We start from the raw sequence: 17,743 nt of genomic DNA, 5'->3' as shown, positions 1-17,743 counted from the left end.
GAAATCCAAAAAAGTCAAAACAACCACCAACAGCCACAAAACAGAGATTAAAAATGATCAAAAAGAGTCTAAAAGACCACAAAGCAGAGAAAACAAAAGGATACGATGTAACAAAAATGCAAAATGATACAACAAACTAACCACAGAGCCACAAATCAACACTAACAAAAAAAGTCAAAAAATAGCTAAAAAAAATAGATAAAACTGCTAAAAATTGAAACAAGAAAACAACAAAAAGACACAAAAGAACTGAAGAAAGAAACAACATGAAAAAACAAATTGTGCACAACCAGAGAAATGTCTCTTACACTAATATGATTTTCTAACTTTTACATTAAAAAAAAGTCTTGGCACAGATAAACATGGGTGTTACAAACAAAGAACAGACACTAAATGGATGATTTCACTGTTGACACAGTTTCTGACGTGTTTGTGGTTCTTTGTGATCACAGCCTGCTGCTAACCTCCTGCTCTGAAGTGTCCAACAGCCAAACCCTGGAAAACAACAAAATGAGGAAAGGGAGGGGTGAGGAAGGAGGAGGAGGTGTGCATGATGAAAAAAGCAGAGAGGGGGTAAAAGAGAGAGAGAGAAAAAAAATCATGTTTGAGGTCCAGAGAGAAAAGGGAGGGGTGCAGGCTGCCGAGAGAGGAGGGCATGTACAGTAACAGAGGGCCGTATGTGGGGCTTGGAGATGCCTTCCAGGCCACGCCCACCTGCAGAAGCTATAGATGTTGCCGTTTCAGTGGTCCCCCTCTTCACAGCGAGGACGTCCAACAGCTGAACAAGTCCTAAGTCCGACTGACCAACTGCAGGGAGAGGCACTTAGTGAAGTTGTCCAGCACCTGGTTGCTCCTCATCCTTTAAATCTGCGCCCCATCTTCATCTCCAGGCTAATCCCAGAGGCTGCATCCTCGCCTTCATCCTCGTCTCCTGCAAGCTGAAGCTTTGAGAGGTCATGCCGGGCATCGCTCCCCTCCTCCGAGTCCTCCTGCTGCTGCTCGAGGGCACGACTCTCCTCAGCGGCATCCCTGCACAGAGGATCAGAGGCAAGTGCACAAAACGGCATGCAAAAAAACCCAAGTTGCATAGCGTAATGGGAAGTCAACGGGGTAGCACGGGCATGAAAGAGAGCAGAAATAAGTAAAGTAACAGAGCTGTAACAATAAAAATGCAAAAACTAAAAGAGTAAATGGCTCATTTCATGCATGAATGAAACAGATTGGCATAAAGTTGTGAAACAAAAGATGGTGACATGCTTACAAGTAGTACTAAGCAATAGGAGGTTTGAAATAAATGAGGAAAATGTACAGAAATAAATGCTAAAAGAATGGAAGTAAGTGGGTGAAATGTCTACAGAAAAGAAACAAATAGTTGTGAAACAAAGTGGCATCAACTTGATAACAATGTAATACAGCAAATGTAGAATAATGTTTGCAGCAACAAAAATGTGTCCGTGGGTCTGTCAAACAGGATGGATGTAATAATTAATATGTGAACACGTGTGCATAGGATGGCAAAGTCGTGAGGTGTGAGAAGAAAAAAAGTCAGGTTTAAGTCACGAAAATGTGGAAAAGTGCAAAGATGAAAGTAAATGGATGTAGGAGATTTAGGCAGGAAGCAATGCAGGTACACAAGAGTGAAAATAAATGGTTAAATTATAAAGTAGGAGTAGGGATGAAAAATCTGTCCTCTCAAACGTGTCCAAATTAGTTCAATGTGATGAGTTTATTGAATCTTTTGACACATGAGGAAACCCTGAGGAAACTGAATGTTTAAGAGCTGAACAGCGTTTTCATGCTGCTACTTGTCCCAAGTTTTAGCAGAATTAGCAGATTTCCCTGGTTGGAGCGCCTGCTTATCCTTCAGTGTTCCTGCACATAAAAAAAGACTCATTTGTGAATAGATTTGAGTTTTTGTCTTGCTTAATCTGCCATGTGTGCCGTTAATGACCTGTGCAGCTCTTCGCCTGCAGGTGCTTGCCTGATTCTGTCATCAGTGCGTTCTCTCCTTTCTGCTGACTCGGCTTCTTTGGCTGCAATAATGGTCTGCAGCTGCGGAGAAGTGACAGAATACTCTTTCAGAACACTTTATAATACATGCATTTTGGCCTTTTCCTGATTGCCTTTTGGCTGAGTGTTGAGGTGGATTTTGGTTCGGTGTCTTTGTCAGCTCCTGCAGCCAGGCTTTGCTGCAGGTTGTGCCTGCCCCGGCCCGATGGGAGGAGGGGCTAATTCATGAAATAACCTGTCATTTTTTTCTGCCTCATTGAGCTTTTTATGTTATGTAAGATGATAAAATCCCCCTCATTCAGAGAGACACGGTGGGCTGACGTGACAGCTCAGAGAAGATTACCTCACCAGGTCAGAGACAGCCAAGAGCAACATAGAGGGACAGAGAGAGTGAGTGATGTGTTTGGAGGAGCTCCGTGGTTTTTTTTTTTTCCAGTTTGTTTTATCTTTTTTTGCATATATTTTCCGCAGTTCTTTCTTTATAGGGAAGTTTATTGGTGGCAAAAGTACAGAGTGAGCAAAAATGTAATTAATGTGGTGAAGAATAAGAAGCACACAGGGACACGTGTGTAAATGTGGAACAAGTTTCGTGCTAAGTCCTGCTTTGATTTTGTTTGTTTCAGCTGGCTTTGTTTCAGATTCGGGGGATCCTTGACAACAGTTTCATCAGGCCACGCCCACATACAGCTGTTAGATTCAGTTTTTATACCGAAGCTCTTAAAGGGAAAAGTTAACTAGCCAAACAGGTTATTACGGGGCTCTCAGTGTTTGTAAAACAAAGACCAGTTGCAGGGGTTTTGTCATTGTTAAACTTCCATACAACTCCTGTTTTAGTTTTCTGGGCAGCTGCTTCAAAAAACAGCTGTTTCCCATTATTTTCGTTGAATACATCTAGGTACAAATAGAATTCGAGGGTTATAATTTTGCACGTGTAACTGTTTCTTCACATTTTTCCCTGTGCAAACTCAGAGTGGATGTAAAGCTTGTCCTATCAAAGAAATGCCATGAAATATTGCAAAAAGATTTCTCTTTTGACTTATTGTGTAAAACGATAAGGTGTCACTAACAATAATTTTTTTCTCTATTCTTCATTTTTATTAAATACCTCTCTAATTTGTTTGGTTTCTCTTTGAACTGTTTCTCCCCTTAAAAGCAGCCAAACTGAGTTTTTTTTTTTTTAACATAATGTTGCAGTTGACCTGAAGGGGCCCCCCTTTTTCGCCTTTTTTTGGGGTCATTTATATAAAAAAAAAAAACAACCCAAGGTTAGTCCCCACTTAAATGCTAAAACATGCAATATCTTTTGAGGCACCAGCAGTTAGTCAGTCCCCACAGACTCCCCATTAAAATGTCCAGCTTTACTCGAGAAGCCAACATGTTTGGAGTCGGATACACAAACAGATTTAATTATTACAAATGTAACTTCAGTTGCAGGTGACCTGCAGGGGGCACTAAGTAACATTTTTGTACTTTCATTGATTAGTTGATGAATTTTAATTGTATGAGTGGGTGGGTTTTTGATGCTGTTTCGTAGCTTACCTTTAGGGTGCCGTGACACATCTCATGATAACTAACATTTTATGTTCAGTAAATTAAATCCAGTTACACAAAAACCATCTGGAGGTGTGGCCAAAAGGGGGTGCAGGATCAATGTGCAGTCTTTTTCTCATGGAGTTTTTCAAATAAATAACTTTGAAGATTATTTCAGGATCAGTTTCAGGCTTAAAGTTGAGTTTCAGCATGTTTTAGTTCTTTGTGTATTTTCTTTTGGGGGGATTTCCCACCTGAAAGATGATAACAACCCTCACTGAAGCCAGCAGCAGGAGCAGACGCTTGGAGGTCTAGAGATACCGGGGCCTGTGCTGTATCACAGACGACTGTTTGAGTTCCACCACACTGTTTTACCGTTGCTGCTAATGAGCTGGCTTGCTCTGTTGTCTGGTGGCATTTCTTCCCTTAAAAGGAGCTGCTGCACACTGAGTGTGTGCAGAAACAGACTCCAGACTGCACGCAGGTGATTTCTTTTGCTAACTGGAAAATGTTATGTGTGTCTCTCTGGTCGTCCGACTACGACCAGTACCTTCTAATACTGCATCTTGTGTGGTGGTTTATTGTTCATGTTTTGTTGCAGTACTCGGTGACTCATGTATCACTTTTTGGTACAACATTATCTTTCAGTTCATTTTGATGTTTTGCTGTACTTCTAATGTAATTCTTAGTGGTAGTTATTTTGGAACCTTTCTGGGTTATGAGCAGTTTATAGCTGCTCTTTGTGCATAGTAATACTTTATGTGTTCTTTGTGGATCAGATGCCGTTTTATAGTACTTTGGATTGTTTTTTCCCACAGTACTTTGATGTAACAGTTTGGTTTCTTGTAGTATTTTAGCCTTTGTTAGGACTTTGTGCTCCTTTTTGGTACTTTATTTTGAGCAGTTTTGTGGTACTTTCCGATTCATAGCAGTGTAAGTTTAGAGTAGCTTTATATTTACTTTGATGCACTTGGTTCATTACTGTTTGTTTGTGCTACCTGGTGACATAGTTAATGTATAGTTCTTTATACTACATGGCAGTACTTGTTCTTTGGTTTTCATATTTTGCACACTTGGGTGATTTTTCTGTACTTTTACCTCCTTGTGATACCCTTTTCTTGTAGTAAGATGAAGTAAAAGACCTGTTTTAGTACTCTTGTTGGTAATTGTTGAGTTCTTATGGTTGTTTTTTGTGCTTCTGGGCATTTGGCTCTGTGCTGTAAGAATTTATAGAAAATGTTATGCTTTTTTGACTGTCTTTTGTAATGTTGCAGGTATTTAATGTAGCACATGTGATGATGTTAGTTGATGAGAACACTGATAGCTTTTTGAGCTATTACTGTTTGTGGGTTTATTTTAAGATTTTTTATAGTACTTTTGGTTACTTGCTGGAGTACTTTTTCTTCCATTTGACGCTGGTTTCGTGGGTACTTGTGGTATTTTGTTGTACTTAATGTCTCTTCATTAGGGTCCATTTGTTCCTAAGGAAAAATGAGAGTCATTACAGAGATATAAGAGTTTGACACACCGAGAAAACTGCTGCAGCTGGGATATGTTGTCCATGCTTTTGGGAGGGGGAACCCTCGTCTATATTAAGCACTGTTTTTTGTTTGTTTTTTTTCCGTGGGGGTGGGGGGCTGATGTCTGTCATGATGTTGAGGTTTATCCCTCCGCCTTCGACAGGCCAAACAGCGGTGCCAAGAATGAGCTACATGATTCCACATGTCCAGCATGTTGGCCTCTCTGCAGGCTTTTCTCATACTGATCTGCATGAACAAACAGCCCAAAGAAAACCTAGACAAGATGATGGACTGGATGTACTTGAACACAATGACATGCTTGGAAAAATCCAAACCTTACAAAAAAGAAAAAGAAAAAAGAAAACACTTGTCTAGTGATTGGGCACATGCCGTTCCTCGCAGGAGGCTTTAATGCCTAATTAGACCTGATTGTTCCACTGAGCTTCTGCACAGAGAGTTAATCAGCTAAAACAACAGTTCAGAAACAGAAAAATGCTCCTCTGCTGGAATTTATCACTTCAAACTGCTCAATTGGGCTCCACATTAACCTGTAGTCACTTCTATGAAAGGATGTGTCTTCCAGCAGCAGCTGATTTAACCTTCCTCTATTTAAGGCTGAATAACCGCTCACATAAACATCACAGAGCCTCAGTTGATGGCTTCAGCTGATAGAGATACTTGGATCATAAAAGGTAGGAGCACAATTTACAGATCACAGTGTTTTTTATGAAAGGTTTGAGGCAATAAATCTTCGTTAAAGACCTACAAAGTCAAAAATTGTCAACATTCCAGCATTCAATATCATCTACATGGGCTTTGCAACACCATTACAATTCAGTTTCAGTTCAGTTTTATCTACAGTATATGGCACTAAACAACAGTTGCCGCAGGGTGCTTTATATCAAGAAGGTAAGGTGAAGACTGTACATAACACAAAGAAAAGACTGAAACTCCAACAATCCGATCACCTGCCTATGGGAAAGTGCTTTGGCCACAGTGGGAAGGAAAAACTCCCTTTTAACAGAAATAAACCTGCAGCAGAACCACACAAAGCAAGGGGCAGCACCTAAATTGGTGCACATTAAGTTGCTGCAGCAATCTTAAAAAAAACTGGACATTTTTAAATACAGTGTTTTTACAAACAAATTTGTTTGTAATATTACAAATTTGCAGCGTTACATGAGCATTGTATTTGGATCATAAATGTACCGGTATATAAAAAATCCTTACAATTTTCTGAGATACTGCATTGTGGTGACAGCTAGACAAGATCTACCTGATAAGATAGATTATCAGAAGCTAGAGAATAATAACAACTGTGTAGTGAAGTTCTGTGTTCAGAGTAGAAACATTTTAAAGACAGAGGAATTTTTGGGATTACATGTAGGAAACCTTACAAAAATCCAGCTAACAGGTTCGTTATGCTGGGACTGGTTTGCAGTTCGTCAGAAGCCAGTCTGAATGTTACCATAGCTCGGAAAGCCACATGAAGGCACGGAGAGGAACATGAAGCGTCACATGTGTGATTGCCTCGTCATTGAGTTTTCATGGTGTGGATTCAAGAGAAAACCAAATGCAGATGAGCTCTTAACAGCTTCATCATGTTCAAGCAAGTCGGTCCTCTTTAAATGGTGGGAAAGTGTTGGAAAAACAAGCAACCCTGGCTGATGTGGAAAACTTAAAGAGGCTGCAAGTCCTGCTGATTCAGCCATTTTAGGTTTAGGACTTTCCAGGTCAAAGTTTGAGTTCTTCTGGTGTATTCACATGAAATAACCTTGTTTTGGGTACAGTTGGACATTCTCAGCCTGTATCACTTCGCGGGTAGTTGAAGTGTCTGCTGAACTCTCAGTTTACAGTGTTTCATTGATGTACTGTTACTGTGACGCTAAAGGAAAACTGAAAACAGACTGATTCCCAGGCAGCTTCTGAACGTCTTTTCTCCAGTTTCTGAGTGGATTATCAGAGATAATGATGCACAGGAAATGGAAGTCAAATCTGTTTCATGTCTGTGAGTTCTGACTCTGAGGAGGCTAAGTTTGATGCTGGCTTGGTTTAAAGCAGCTTATTCACAGAGTAATTTGGACCTCCTCGTGCTTTCCTGTGTTTGGACACTGTCAGAGCTCTGGGGCCTGGAAAATAAAAAGTTTATAGAGAAAACCCTGCAGGACTGAAACATTTTGTCCTTGTTAAAATTTTAAGTGTGGACCATGATGATGCACTTGAACCCTGCAGACAGAGGTCAGGAGGATCTGCCACTGGACACCAAACATGCTCATTAACTGCTTGAGCAGAGGCTCTGAGGGAAATCGTAAAAGCCCATGAAAAACAGAGATATACAGACAGTGGATTGTAGATGAGATATCCATCTCAGCGTGAAATGTAATCAAAGCATGACTTCCCCTACAGAACAGACTGTATCTTCAGACTGGAATGTTCAGTCCAGTCAGAAACTTCCATGTTACTGGACTATAAACTGGACAGAGCTTAGAATAGAGCCAGTATTCATCCAGTTGAGGTGGTTCGGCCATCTAATCCAAATGCCTTCTGGACACCAGCCCAGGTTTTCTGGGCATGGAATGCCAAGCTCTGAGGAGACCATAACGTACACCAATATCATGAAACCAGTTGTATATCCCATGGATCTCTCTCAGGATCCCACAGGAGGAATTGGAAAACCTGAGGAAAGGATTGTCTTGAATATAACTTTGGGTAAGAAGAAGAAAATTGACAGACATAATTCTTGTCTCTTTGAAATAAATTTCTGGCAGCTTCATTTTGTAATAAAAGTGTTGGAAAACTCTAAAAACTCTTTCCATCATCAGGAATTTAATATAGCATTTATTCCAAAAATGACGTCCCCAAACATATAAAACAGAATCTCAATAACCTGTCAAGGGAAATGTGGTTTCTCTCCAACAAACAACAAACAAAGCAAACAAAAACAAGAAACATTTTAAAATTGTCTCGTTTGAAGACATCGTGCAACACTGGCCGTCTGTGTTGCAGGATTCTATATAGGATCTCTTTTGTCATTGGTCCTCCAAGAGAAAATAGCATTATTTTAGAGACCTAAAAAATCCACACTGTGCTGATTGATTATTGTGCTGTTCATGTAATTGACATGTTAATTCTGAGAACTGGTTTGTGTCCTTTATGGACGTTTTATGAACTTGGTCTAGATTCTTGCTTAGGTCCAGGCACTAACCTAAACCTGCATGGTTTAGGTTTTTGTTTGATGGAGCTTTAAATCAATAAAACTTTCACCATGGTTTGTTTTTACTGCCTTTGATTTCTAAAAACATAACCTTTACTCGTTTTTTTTTCAGTTGCAGTGAGATTATCTTGGTTTGTTTTAGGAAAAGGTCCTGCTTTGTGTTAAAATAAGTCCCTTGAGAATGCAAAACCACATGTTAGGAAAAAAACTTTTGTCATCTGCAACAAGTTTCTCCTTTGTTTTCATCCTGTGACAGTGGCTACACCAGCAAAGAACATGTGGCCACAGTCTCATGGTTTCTATTTCAGACACCATGGAAAAAGACGCTAAAGGGGTACCCGCTGGATCACAGTGTGACACTGAGTGGGCTAGACTAAGCTTCAGTGATTAGCTTTGAGTGCAAATACCCTCTTTAATCATGTTACAATAACTTTAAATAACTCCTGCAGTAAGTAATAGGCCACACTTTTAACTGTTGATTTTTCCCCATTTCTTTCTAAGCTAATTTCTATAAAAGTAAAGTCTTATAGGCAGTAGAAATGTTCTCTCCAGACCAGTTTTAGAGTTTTGGGCATCTTATTAGAAAATCCTTATTTGACTGACTTGAAGATTCGATAACATGCCATGTTTCAATCACTTTTCGAATTAAAAATTTAAGTATCTTGTCTTTGTGTTCATAAAGACTATTTAATTAATTTGTACTTAGAGTGAAATGTGGTTGAACTCTGAATTCTTACTTGATATCCAAGATGATTGACTGTAAAAGCTCAGAGCGACACTGGAGCTGGTGTAGAGTTTGAGTCCTTGTCTGTCCCCACTTTGGTCTTTGATTTTTCTGTAAAGCTAAAACAAATGGTTCCTCTCTAACTGTTTGTGCTAATTTCGCAAAGTGTTCAACTGTAATTATCATCAGATTGATCTGATACTACCTGTTTGGGTTTGACAGAGCTCAGTGGCACACTGGCAGGAGAAAGAAAAAAAAAGAAAAACTGAAATGGCAACATGACTATTGGAAAATGAAATGTTATTCCAATTAACATAGTTTTTTATTATGTATATAAAATGTTTTTGATACATTTCAATTTCTTGAAACTTAATTTATAGTGCATTTTTTAGATGCAAATTATGGGTGACTGCAGCAACCTGTTAGTGACCAAAGCAATCAAAAAGAGATTTTTGGTGGAGCAAAATAGTAAATGGCCTGCATTTGTATAGCACTTTTCTTAGTCTCTAAGGACCCCAAAGCACTTTACACTACATTCAGTCATATTCACACACTGGTGATGGGAAGCTACATTGTAGCCACAGCTGTCCTGGGGCACACTGACAGAGGCGAGGCTGCCGGACACTGGCGCCACCGGGCCCTCTGACCACCACCAGTAGGCAAACATGGGGTTAGTATCTTGCCCAAGGATATTTGGCACGCAGCTGGGAGGTAGCCTGGGATTGAACCACCAACCTTCTGATTAGTGGTTGACCTGCTCTGCCACCTGAGCTACAGCCACCCTTTTTATGACTGATTTCAACTTGAGACAGCCAGCAACCACTCATTAGCAGTCGTTTTTACCTATCAACCAGATGTTGCCAGTGGGTCTTCAACCCATATTTATGCCTTAGTAAATCAGAGCTTGGTCTTGAAACATTTAAATCTGGTCTTGGTACCAATTTTTTGAGTCAAAAACCAAAATGTCTTTGAAATGTATCACACAGTTCTGACTTTGTAAATTTTTATTACATGAACTTTGATTATGTTATGATTTTTTCTCACCTTGAGTATTTGTTGTTGAATTCCTGATATTCCCTAATAGTCTTGCTTCTTCTCTTCCTTAGTGCGTCGACAGAACATGAAGGTTCGAATCAACGCCACTGGTGACACCATTGTGATGAAGTTTGTGCGTCCAAGTCCAGATGTGAAGTTAGAGGGTTATATTCTGGGTTACGGCAGCAGCATGTTCTCCAAACAGTTCATCCAGCTGCCTGAAAACGGACAGCCCTACGAGACTGAGATGGGTAAGACCCACAAATATTTCTTCATCTACAGTATGTGCATATTTATAATGTTTTTCTTTTCCAATTTACTTTTCCATTTGTTTTAATCAGTATCAAGTTGTTGATGAAGATGGTCTTTGCAGATAAAAGGCAGCAGATCTTTATGAATTTCCTTAAAAGTTTATTAGAAAAAAATAGTACACTTGGGCAAAATGAAACCTTCCACTCCCTTTTCCGAATATTTTCCCTTTATACAATTCTCAGAAGCTGAATGTATTAGTGTCTGTCTTTAAAACATTAAACAGGTTCATGAGGAGATGATTAAATCTGTGCCAAACCACGACTTTGTGTTGTTTTGATTCTGGAACTTTTGTTTCTGCATCGGTGTGACCACCAAACCTCCATGTCTAAAGCTTTACACTCGTGGGAAAGTGAGAGTTTCTGTAGGAATACTTTCGGGAAAAGAAGAATGTAAGAAGCTTTGAGAAGCAGCAGAGTCTCACAGTGACAGCAGCAGGTGGCTCTGATCCGTTTTCTGAAGCGCAGCCAAGAATTTTTATCCCATCACACCAAGAAAGCTCTAAAAGTTGCGATGGTATGATGCATATAATCGGCCACAGTGAGAGGGTTAACAGAAAACCGGCTGAAAGTCATCCTTCAACACCAGTTTTCATGCAGGATGAGTTTCTTTGCACTCCTGCAGACTTGGGACTAAATGACTGCAGCAGCTTTTGGAATTTAGACCAGAATTATGAGGACTTTTCTCCTCAAGCAGGAAAGCCCATTTATCATCTAATGACAAATATTGGCTCTGCATTATGCTCACAAAAAAGCACCAGATTTGGCTGAAGTTTGTTTATGGTCTTGGATACATTTGCTTTAGTGAGAGATGTGGAAGTGAAAAAAACATAAATCCTGGGTCAAAACTGCTTATCGTGTTGGTATTATGAAACATTAAAATATGACTAAATTTGGCTGAGGTTTTGTGGTGATCCTTTGTGTGAAAACCCAAAATTTGCTCAGTATTGCCGTGTATGTTGGCAGAATTAGAAGTCAAGAGGCTACAACATTTCGGTTGATGGACAGGTGCCAAAACGCTCAACTTTTCTTGCCTTTTGGATGTTTTTATCCAGGTTCTCTTAGCCTTGAGAGCTTAATTTCTTGGTGATGAGAGTGTAGCAAATTTAGCTTTGTACTTTCTTTGAAATCAACTAAATTGGGCTGTTCATGAATGACATTACTGATTTTAGATGCAGTTGCAGTTCTTATCAGCTTTGAGCTTTTTTTCATCCTGCTGGAAGTAGTTTCATACTATGTTTAAAATTACACAGACGTTGGCTGAGGTTTAGTGGTGCTATTTTAAATACTTTATTCACTGCGTCCCTACTTTTCTGATTAATGTACAGTAATAGTGACTTTGCTCCAGTCTCTCTGTGTGGGTCACTAAGATACTAATTCAATGATGAAGAGGCGGCTGAAGGTTGGTAGACAGGCCCTCATTTACTCGTGTGATGATAAATTTTTGTCTTTTTTTTTTCTTCAAATCTTATGGTAGAAATAGCCAAATTGTGCCAGAGTGTCTGGCACTGGTTTTCTGGATAGATTTCTGGTAAAAAATAAATGTGGTAGTTTTTCCTCAGATGATTGATGGAACTTCCTTAAAAGTTGGCATCAGTTTTGGTGGAGACTTCAACAAAAAGAGCCCAAACTTTTAAAGACAATTTTCTCATCAACTGCTTGATTGGCTTTGATGAAAACATCCGAACTCTGGCATAATATTTTGCTCGTGTTATAAATTGGTACAACATTAGTAGTTTGCTGAGAAACATCAGCTTTACTCCAGTCTCTCTGTGTATCGCATTAAAGATACTTAAGTCAGATATGGAAGTGAAGTTCCAACTTTTGATTAAGTTATGGTCTGTTTTTTTAGTCTTTTGGATGCTGTATGTTTTCTGACTCTCTTTGAGCAACTGTGACCACATAATTTTCTCTGAGACTAATAAGCTAATCTGATTCTGATGATTCTGATTAAAAATTGCCAGAATTTGCATGGTCTAGCTTTGATTTTCTTGGTATATTTCTGATGACATAAAATATATTTTGCCATTGATGATTAATTAATATGACTTAAAATTTGGCTTAGGTTCGGTGAACAAAAAAGCTTTTCTCATCAATTGTGAGCTTCATTTCTTTACTTAGTAGCTTCCCATATGGAAAAGAAATAGAAAGAAATTATAAAAGACTTGCATCAGATGTGGCCTACTTCATATAGTGAATCATATAAGGCTTATATGATTTACTCATGAATGTGGCCACTTTCATATATTGTTTTAGTAAGTATCCAAAACATACAAGTTTCATTTATATAATTTTTCTAAGGATCTTATATCTGTTTTCACTCTTGTATGCTTTTCATATAAGTTTCACACAAGACAGATACAAACTTTATAAGATTTATTTATATCTTTTCCATATGGGTTTGTACCTTGTTCAAACTGTGCAATATCTGGCTGAGGTTTGGTGGACAGCTCACCACACATCCAAACATCTTCAGATTATTTGATTTGAATAATTCAGATCTAAGTGTTTCTTCCTTTCTTGGCATTATGAGACATGCTGAGTTCATGTGCTGCTGGGAAAATCAGGTATCCCATTCTTCCATGTCATGTTTACTTTCCTCACTGTGGGAAAATTAAATCCAGCAGACAGATGATAAACACATATAAACAGTTAGATACAGGAGGATCTTGGAGCTCCTCTGGGAGAATTTTAATTTAATCTCCTTCTTCATTTTCACCACTCATCTCTCATCACTGCCACTTCTGCCTCAAGGTCATGTCATGTCAGTTTGACGATCTGGGCGGGACTGTGGTATCAGAACTGCTCTTAAACATTTCCTGCGGTGTTTACCTTCCTGTTTAAAAACCCTCAATGGAGGATCATCCATCAGCAGTTCCAGGAGGACTGCAACCGCAGTGTTGACTCTTTAAATCCGATGCTGCCGGTGGTTTCGGGGTTTTGGTTTTTTTAGCCACATGAGACACAAACATGGCTTCATGACGACTCAGGGATACTTCACCATTTCCTCTGCAGGCAAACTGTTGCTGTTTCAATTTAAACTTTACTGCACGAGAGTGGAGAAACAGTAGCACTGTATGGTGTTAAAAACATCTGAATTTTGGCTCAAGTTTGGAGGATGGTTTGGTAAATACAGACAAATCCTTAATCTGTTTAGGGCATGTGATAGATGGGGCCATTTGGGGGGTGGGACATGTTTACACCTGTAGAGATGAATACAGTCTCCTCTCAAACCAACAAAGACACTGGTTTGTTTTTGGAAAAAAAGTTAAACATCACTCAGTCCAGAGAACTGTCAGAAAACGCTGTAATTTTAAATGAAGTCATTTGAATGAGGAGATTGTGATAAAGAAGCATTTCATCAGCTGACAGCGGCTTTGTTAGATGCTACAGAACATCGTGATACAGGAAGAAATTACCATATTGATCGCACAGATGGCTGAAATATTAATCAAATATGAGGAGCTGAGTTATTGATCACAAAAATCAGGCGATATTTGCAGAGTAAATGTGCTCAGTTTGACAGTGAGGCGTTCCTCCCCCATAACTGGTCATAAATAAAAAAGCTGAATGGTGTCCAGGCTAAAGGCAGGAAGAAACAGCAGCTGCTTTAACAGTCATTCATCATTTAAAAAGGTCTCCAGAGAGGTTTAATAAGTGAGGGTGGAACTTTTACTTTCACACTGATGACTGAGTGAAACTCAGAGAGCTCAGTCATCAGGAGGAGTTCAAAGGTCACTAAGAAAGGAACAATGATTTTCAGTGTAGGCTTACAAATGATTTTGACCTGTAATTTTTATTCTTTAAAACCACTTCATAGCTGTTTTACAAAACTTTGTTGTTATTTTATAAGACTTTCTGGTGCGTTCACCTAGTTGTTTTGCAGTTTTGTAGCTATTTTTACATCATAACTGTTTTATCATAACTTTTGTAATACTTTACTTTTTTTTTTTTTTACACCTCTTTAAAACTCTTTGTAGCTTTTGTGATTTTATATTTTGTAGTGTTTTATGATACATATAGTGCCGTAGTTATGTGTGCTGAATATAATATCAGTGAGTTCTCAGTGATTCCCAGACATTTACAAAAGTTTCTTTATTTTTACGGGGATCTAGGCCAATGTTCCTGTATGTAAGCCACACTTTGCACTGTTAAATTGACTAAAGAAAGTCAGACTAAGAGATGAGTTTGTGCTGGAAAAGGAAACCGTGCATGTGGGTGAGAACAGAAAAAATGACAGATAAACACAAAAAGGTTGAGGCTGAACTCTGGAGTTAAAGACGCAAAGAACAAAAGCAGGGCGATCTTCAAAATTTACACCCTTTTAAGTTCCTCGGGACCCAAAATGGTCCCCATCCAAAAGGTGATATAGGAATGAATTTTATGAAATTTTTTTTCAGTTTTTTTCACATCAGATCTTTTAAACAACTTCAGACCTATCCACTGATATAAAGTTTTTCATAATTTTTTTAATATTTTTTAGGTTTCTATGGCTTTATTGTCATAAAAACCCCTGTTTTTTGGGGGGTAAAAAACCATAATATGCAATATTTTCAAAAAATGAGTTGCAAATGGAACTACTTGGCATGAGGTTATTAGAGCCTTGGATAGGTAAAAAATTCATAACAGAATTGATTTGGATACTTTATTATTTTTGGAGCAATAAGAGTTTTTACAATTTACACCCTTTTAAGTTCCTCGGGACCCAAAATGGTCCCCATCCAAAAGGTGATATAGGAATGAATTTTATGAATTTTTTTTCCAGTTTTTTTCACATCAGATCTTTTAAACAACTTCAGACCTATCCACTGATATAAAGTTTTTCATAATTTTTTTAATATTTTTTAGGTTTCTATGGCTTTATTGTCATAAAAACCCCTGTTTTTTGGGGGGTAAAAAACCATAATATGCAATATTTTCAAAAAATGAGTTGCAAATGGAACTACTTGGCATGAGGTTATTAGAGCCTTGGATAGGTAAAAAATTCATAACAGAATTGATTTGGATACTTTATTATTTTTGGAGCAATAAGAGTTTTTACAATTTACACCCTTTTAAGTTCCTCGGGACCCAAAATGGTCCCCATCCAAAAGGTGATATAGGAATGAATTTTATGAATTTTTTTTCCAGTTTTTTTCACATCAGATCTTTTAAACAACTTCAGACCTATCCACTGATATAAAGTTTTTCATAATTTTTTTAATATTTTTTAGGTTTCTATGGCTTTATTGTCATAAAAACCCCTGTTTTTTGAGGGGTAAAAAACCATAATATGCAATATTTTCAAAAAATGAGTTGCAAATGGAACTACTTGGCATGAGGTTATTAGAGCCTTGGATAGGTAAAGAATTCAGAACAGAATTGATTTGGACCCATTATTATTTTTGGAGCAATAAGAGTTTTTACAATTTACACCCTTTTAAGTTCCTCGGGACCCAAAATGGTCCCCATCCAAAAGGTGATATAGGAATGAATTTTATGAATTTTTTTTCCAGTTTTTTTAACATCAGATCTTTTAAACAACTTCAGACCTATCCACTGATATAAAGTTTTTCATAATTTTTTTAATATTTTTTAGGTTTCTATGGCTTTATTGTCATAAAAACCCCTGTTTTTTGGGGGGTAAAAAACCATAATATGCAATATTTTCAAAAAATGAGTTGCAAATGGAACTACTTGGCATGAGGTTATTAGAGCCTTGGATAGGTAAAGAATTCAGAATAGAATTGATTTGGATGCATTATTATTTTTGGAGCAATAAGAGTTTTTGCATTATACATCCATTGGTATCCCTCGGGACCCAAAAAGGTCCCCATCCAAAAGGTGATATAGCAATGAATTTTATGAATTTTTTTTTCATTTTTTTCACATCAGATCTTTTAAACAACTTCAGACCTATCCACTGATATAAAGTTTTTCATAATTTTGTAAATATTTTTTATGTTTTTATGGCTTTATTGTCATAAAGACCTCTGTTTATTTTCTTTGGGGGGTAAAAAAACCACAATATGCAATATTTTCAAAAAATGAGTTGCAAATGGAACTACTTGGCATGAGGTTATTAGAGCCTTGGATGGGTAAAGAATTCATAACAGAATTGATTTGGCTGCATTATTATTTTTGGAGCAATAAGAGTTTTTGCATTATACATCCATTGGTATCCCTCGGGACCCAAAATGGTCCCCATCCAAAAGGTGATATAGCAATGAATTTTATGAATTTTTTTTCCAGTTTTTTTCACATTAGATCTTTTAAACAACTTCAGACCTATCCACTGATATAAAGTTTTTCATAATTTTCTTAATATTTTTTATGTTTTTATGGCTTTATTGTCATAAAGACCTCTGTTTATTTTCTTTGGGGGGTAAAAAACCATAATATGCAATATTTTCAAAAAATGAGTTGCAAATGGAACTACTTGGCATGAGGTTATTAGAGCCTTGGATAGGTAAAGAATTCAGAATAGAATTGATTTGGATGCATTATTATTTTTGGAGCAATAAGAGTTTTTGCATTATACATCCATTGGTATCCCTCGGGACCCAAAAAGGTCCCCATCCAAAAGGTGATATAGGAATGAATTTTATGAATTTTTTTTCAGTTTTTTTCACATCAGATCTTTTAAACAACTTCAGACCTATCCACTGATATAAAGTTTTTCATAATTTTGTAAATATTTTTTATGTTTTTATGGCTTTATTGTCATAAAGACCTCTGTTTATTTTCTTTGGGGGGTAAAAAACCACAATATGCAATATTTTCAAAAAATGAGTTGCAAATGGAACTACTTGGCATGAGGTTATTAGAGCATTGGATGGGTAAAGAATTCATAACAGAATTGATTTGGCTGCATTATTATTTTTGGAGCAATAAGAGTTTTTGCATTATACATCCATTGGTATCCCTCGGGACCCAAAATGGTCCCCATCCAAAAGGTGATATAGCAATGAATTTTATGAAATTTTTTTCCAGTTTTTTTCACATTAGATCTTTTAAACAACTTCAGACCTATCCACTGATATAAAGTTTTTCATAATTTTCTTAATATTTTTTATGTTTTTATGGCTTTATTGTCATAAAGACCTCTGTTTATTTTCTTTGGGGGGTAAAAAACCACAATATGCAATATTTTCAAAAAATGAGTTGCAAATGGAACTACTTGGCATGAGGTTATTAGAGCATTGGATGGGTAAAGAATTCATAACAGAATTGATTTGGCTGCATTATTATTTTTGGAGCAATAAGAGTTTTTGCATTATACATCCATTGGTATCCCTCGGGACCCAAAATGGTCCCCATCCAAAAGGTGATATAGCAATGAATTTTATGAATTGTTTTTTCATTTTTTTTCACATCAGATCTTTTAAACAACTTCAGACCTATCCACTGATATAAAGTTTTT

The 17,743-nt window shown here is 37.5% G+C and overlaps 1 protein-coding gene across 15 annotated transcripts in view; it reads left to right on the top strand.

Moving 5' to 3' along the window:
• The first annotated feature begins 664 nt into the window (after positions 1-664).
• abi3bpb (ABI family, member 3 (NESH) binding protein b) overlaps positions 665-17,743 on the top strand; it is a 39,944-nt gene continuing 22,865 nt past the window's right edge. For 4 of the 15 annotated variants that reach the window (XM_004573185.4, XM_004573186.4, XM_076879835.1 and 1 more), the window contains exons 1-2: positions 665-1,047; positions 10,105-10,284. In XM_004573185.4, the coding sequence (XP_004573242.1) occupies positions 957-1,047; positions 10,105-10,284 (271 nt within the window). In that variant the 5' untranslated portion in view covers positions 665-956. The remainder of the gene's footprint in view (positions 1,048-10,104; positions 10,285-17,743) is intronic. The other 11 variants (XM_004573188.4, XM_004573191.4, XM_076879837.1 and 8 more) reach the window with 8 other exon arrangements.

This window comes from Maylandia zebra, linkage group LG23, assembly GCF_041146795.1.
Source record: "Maylandia zebra isolate NMK-2024a linkage group LG23, Mzebra_GT3a, whole genome shotgun sequence".
Lineage (NCBI taxonomy): Eukaryota > Metazoa > Chordata > Actinopteri > Cichliformes > Cichlidae > Maylandia > Maylandia zebra.
The sequence above is the reverse complement of the archived record's forward strand: the minus strand, read 5'-3'. Positions and strand labels throughout refer to the sequence as shown.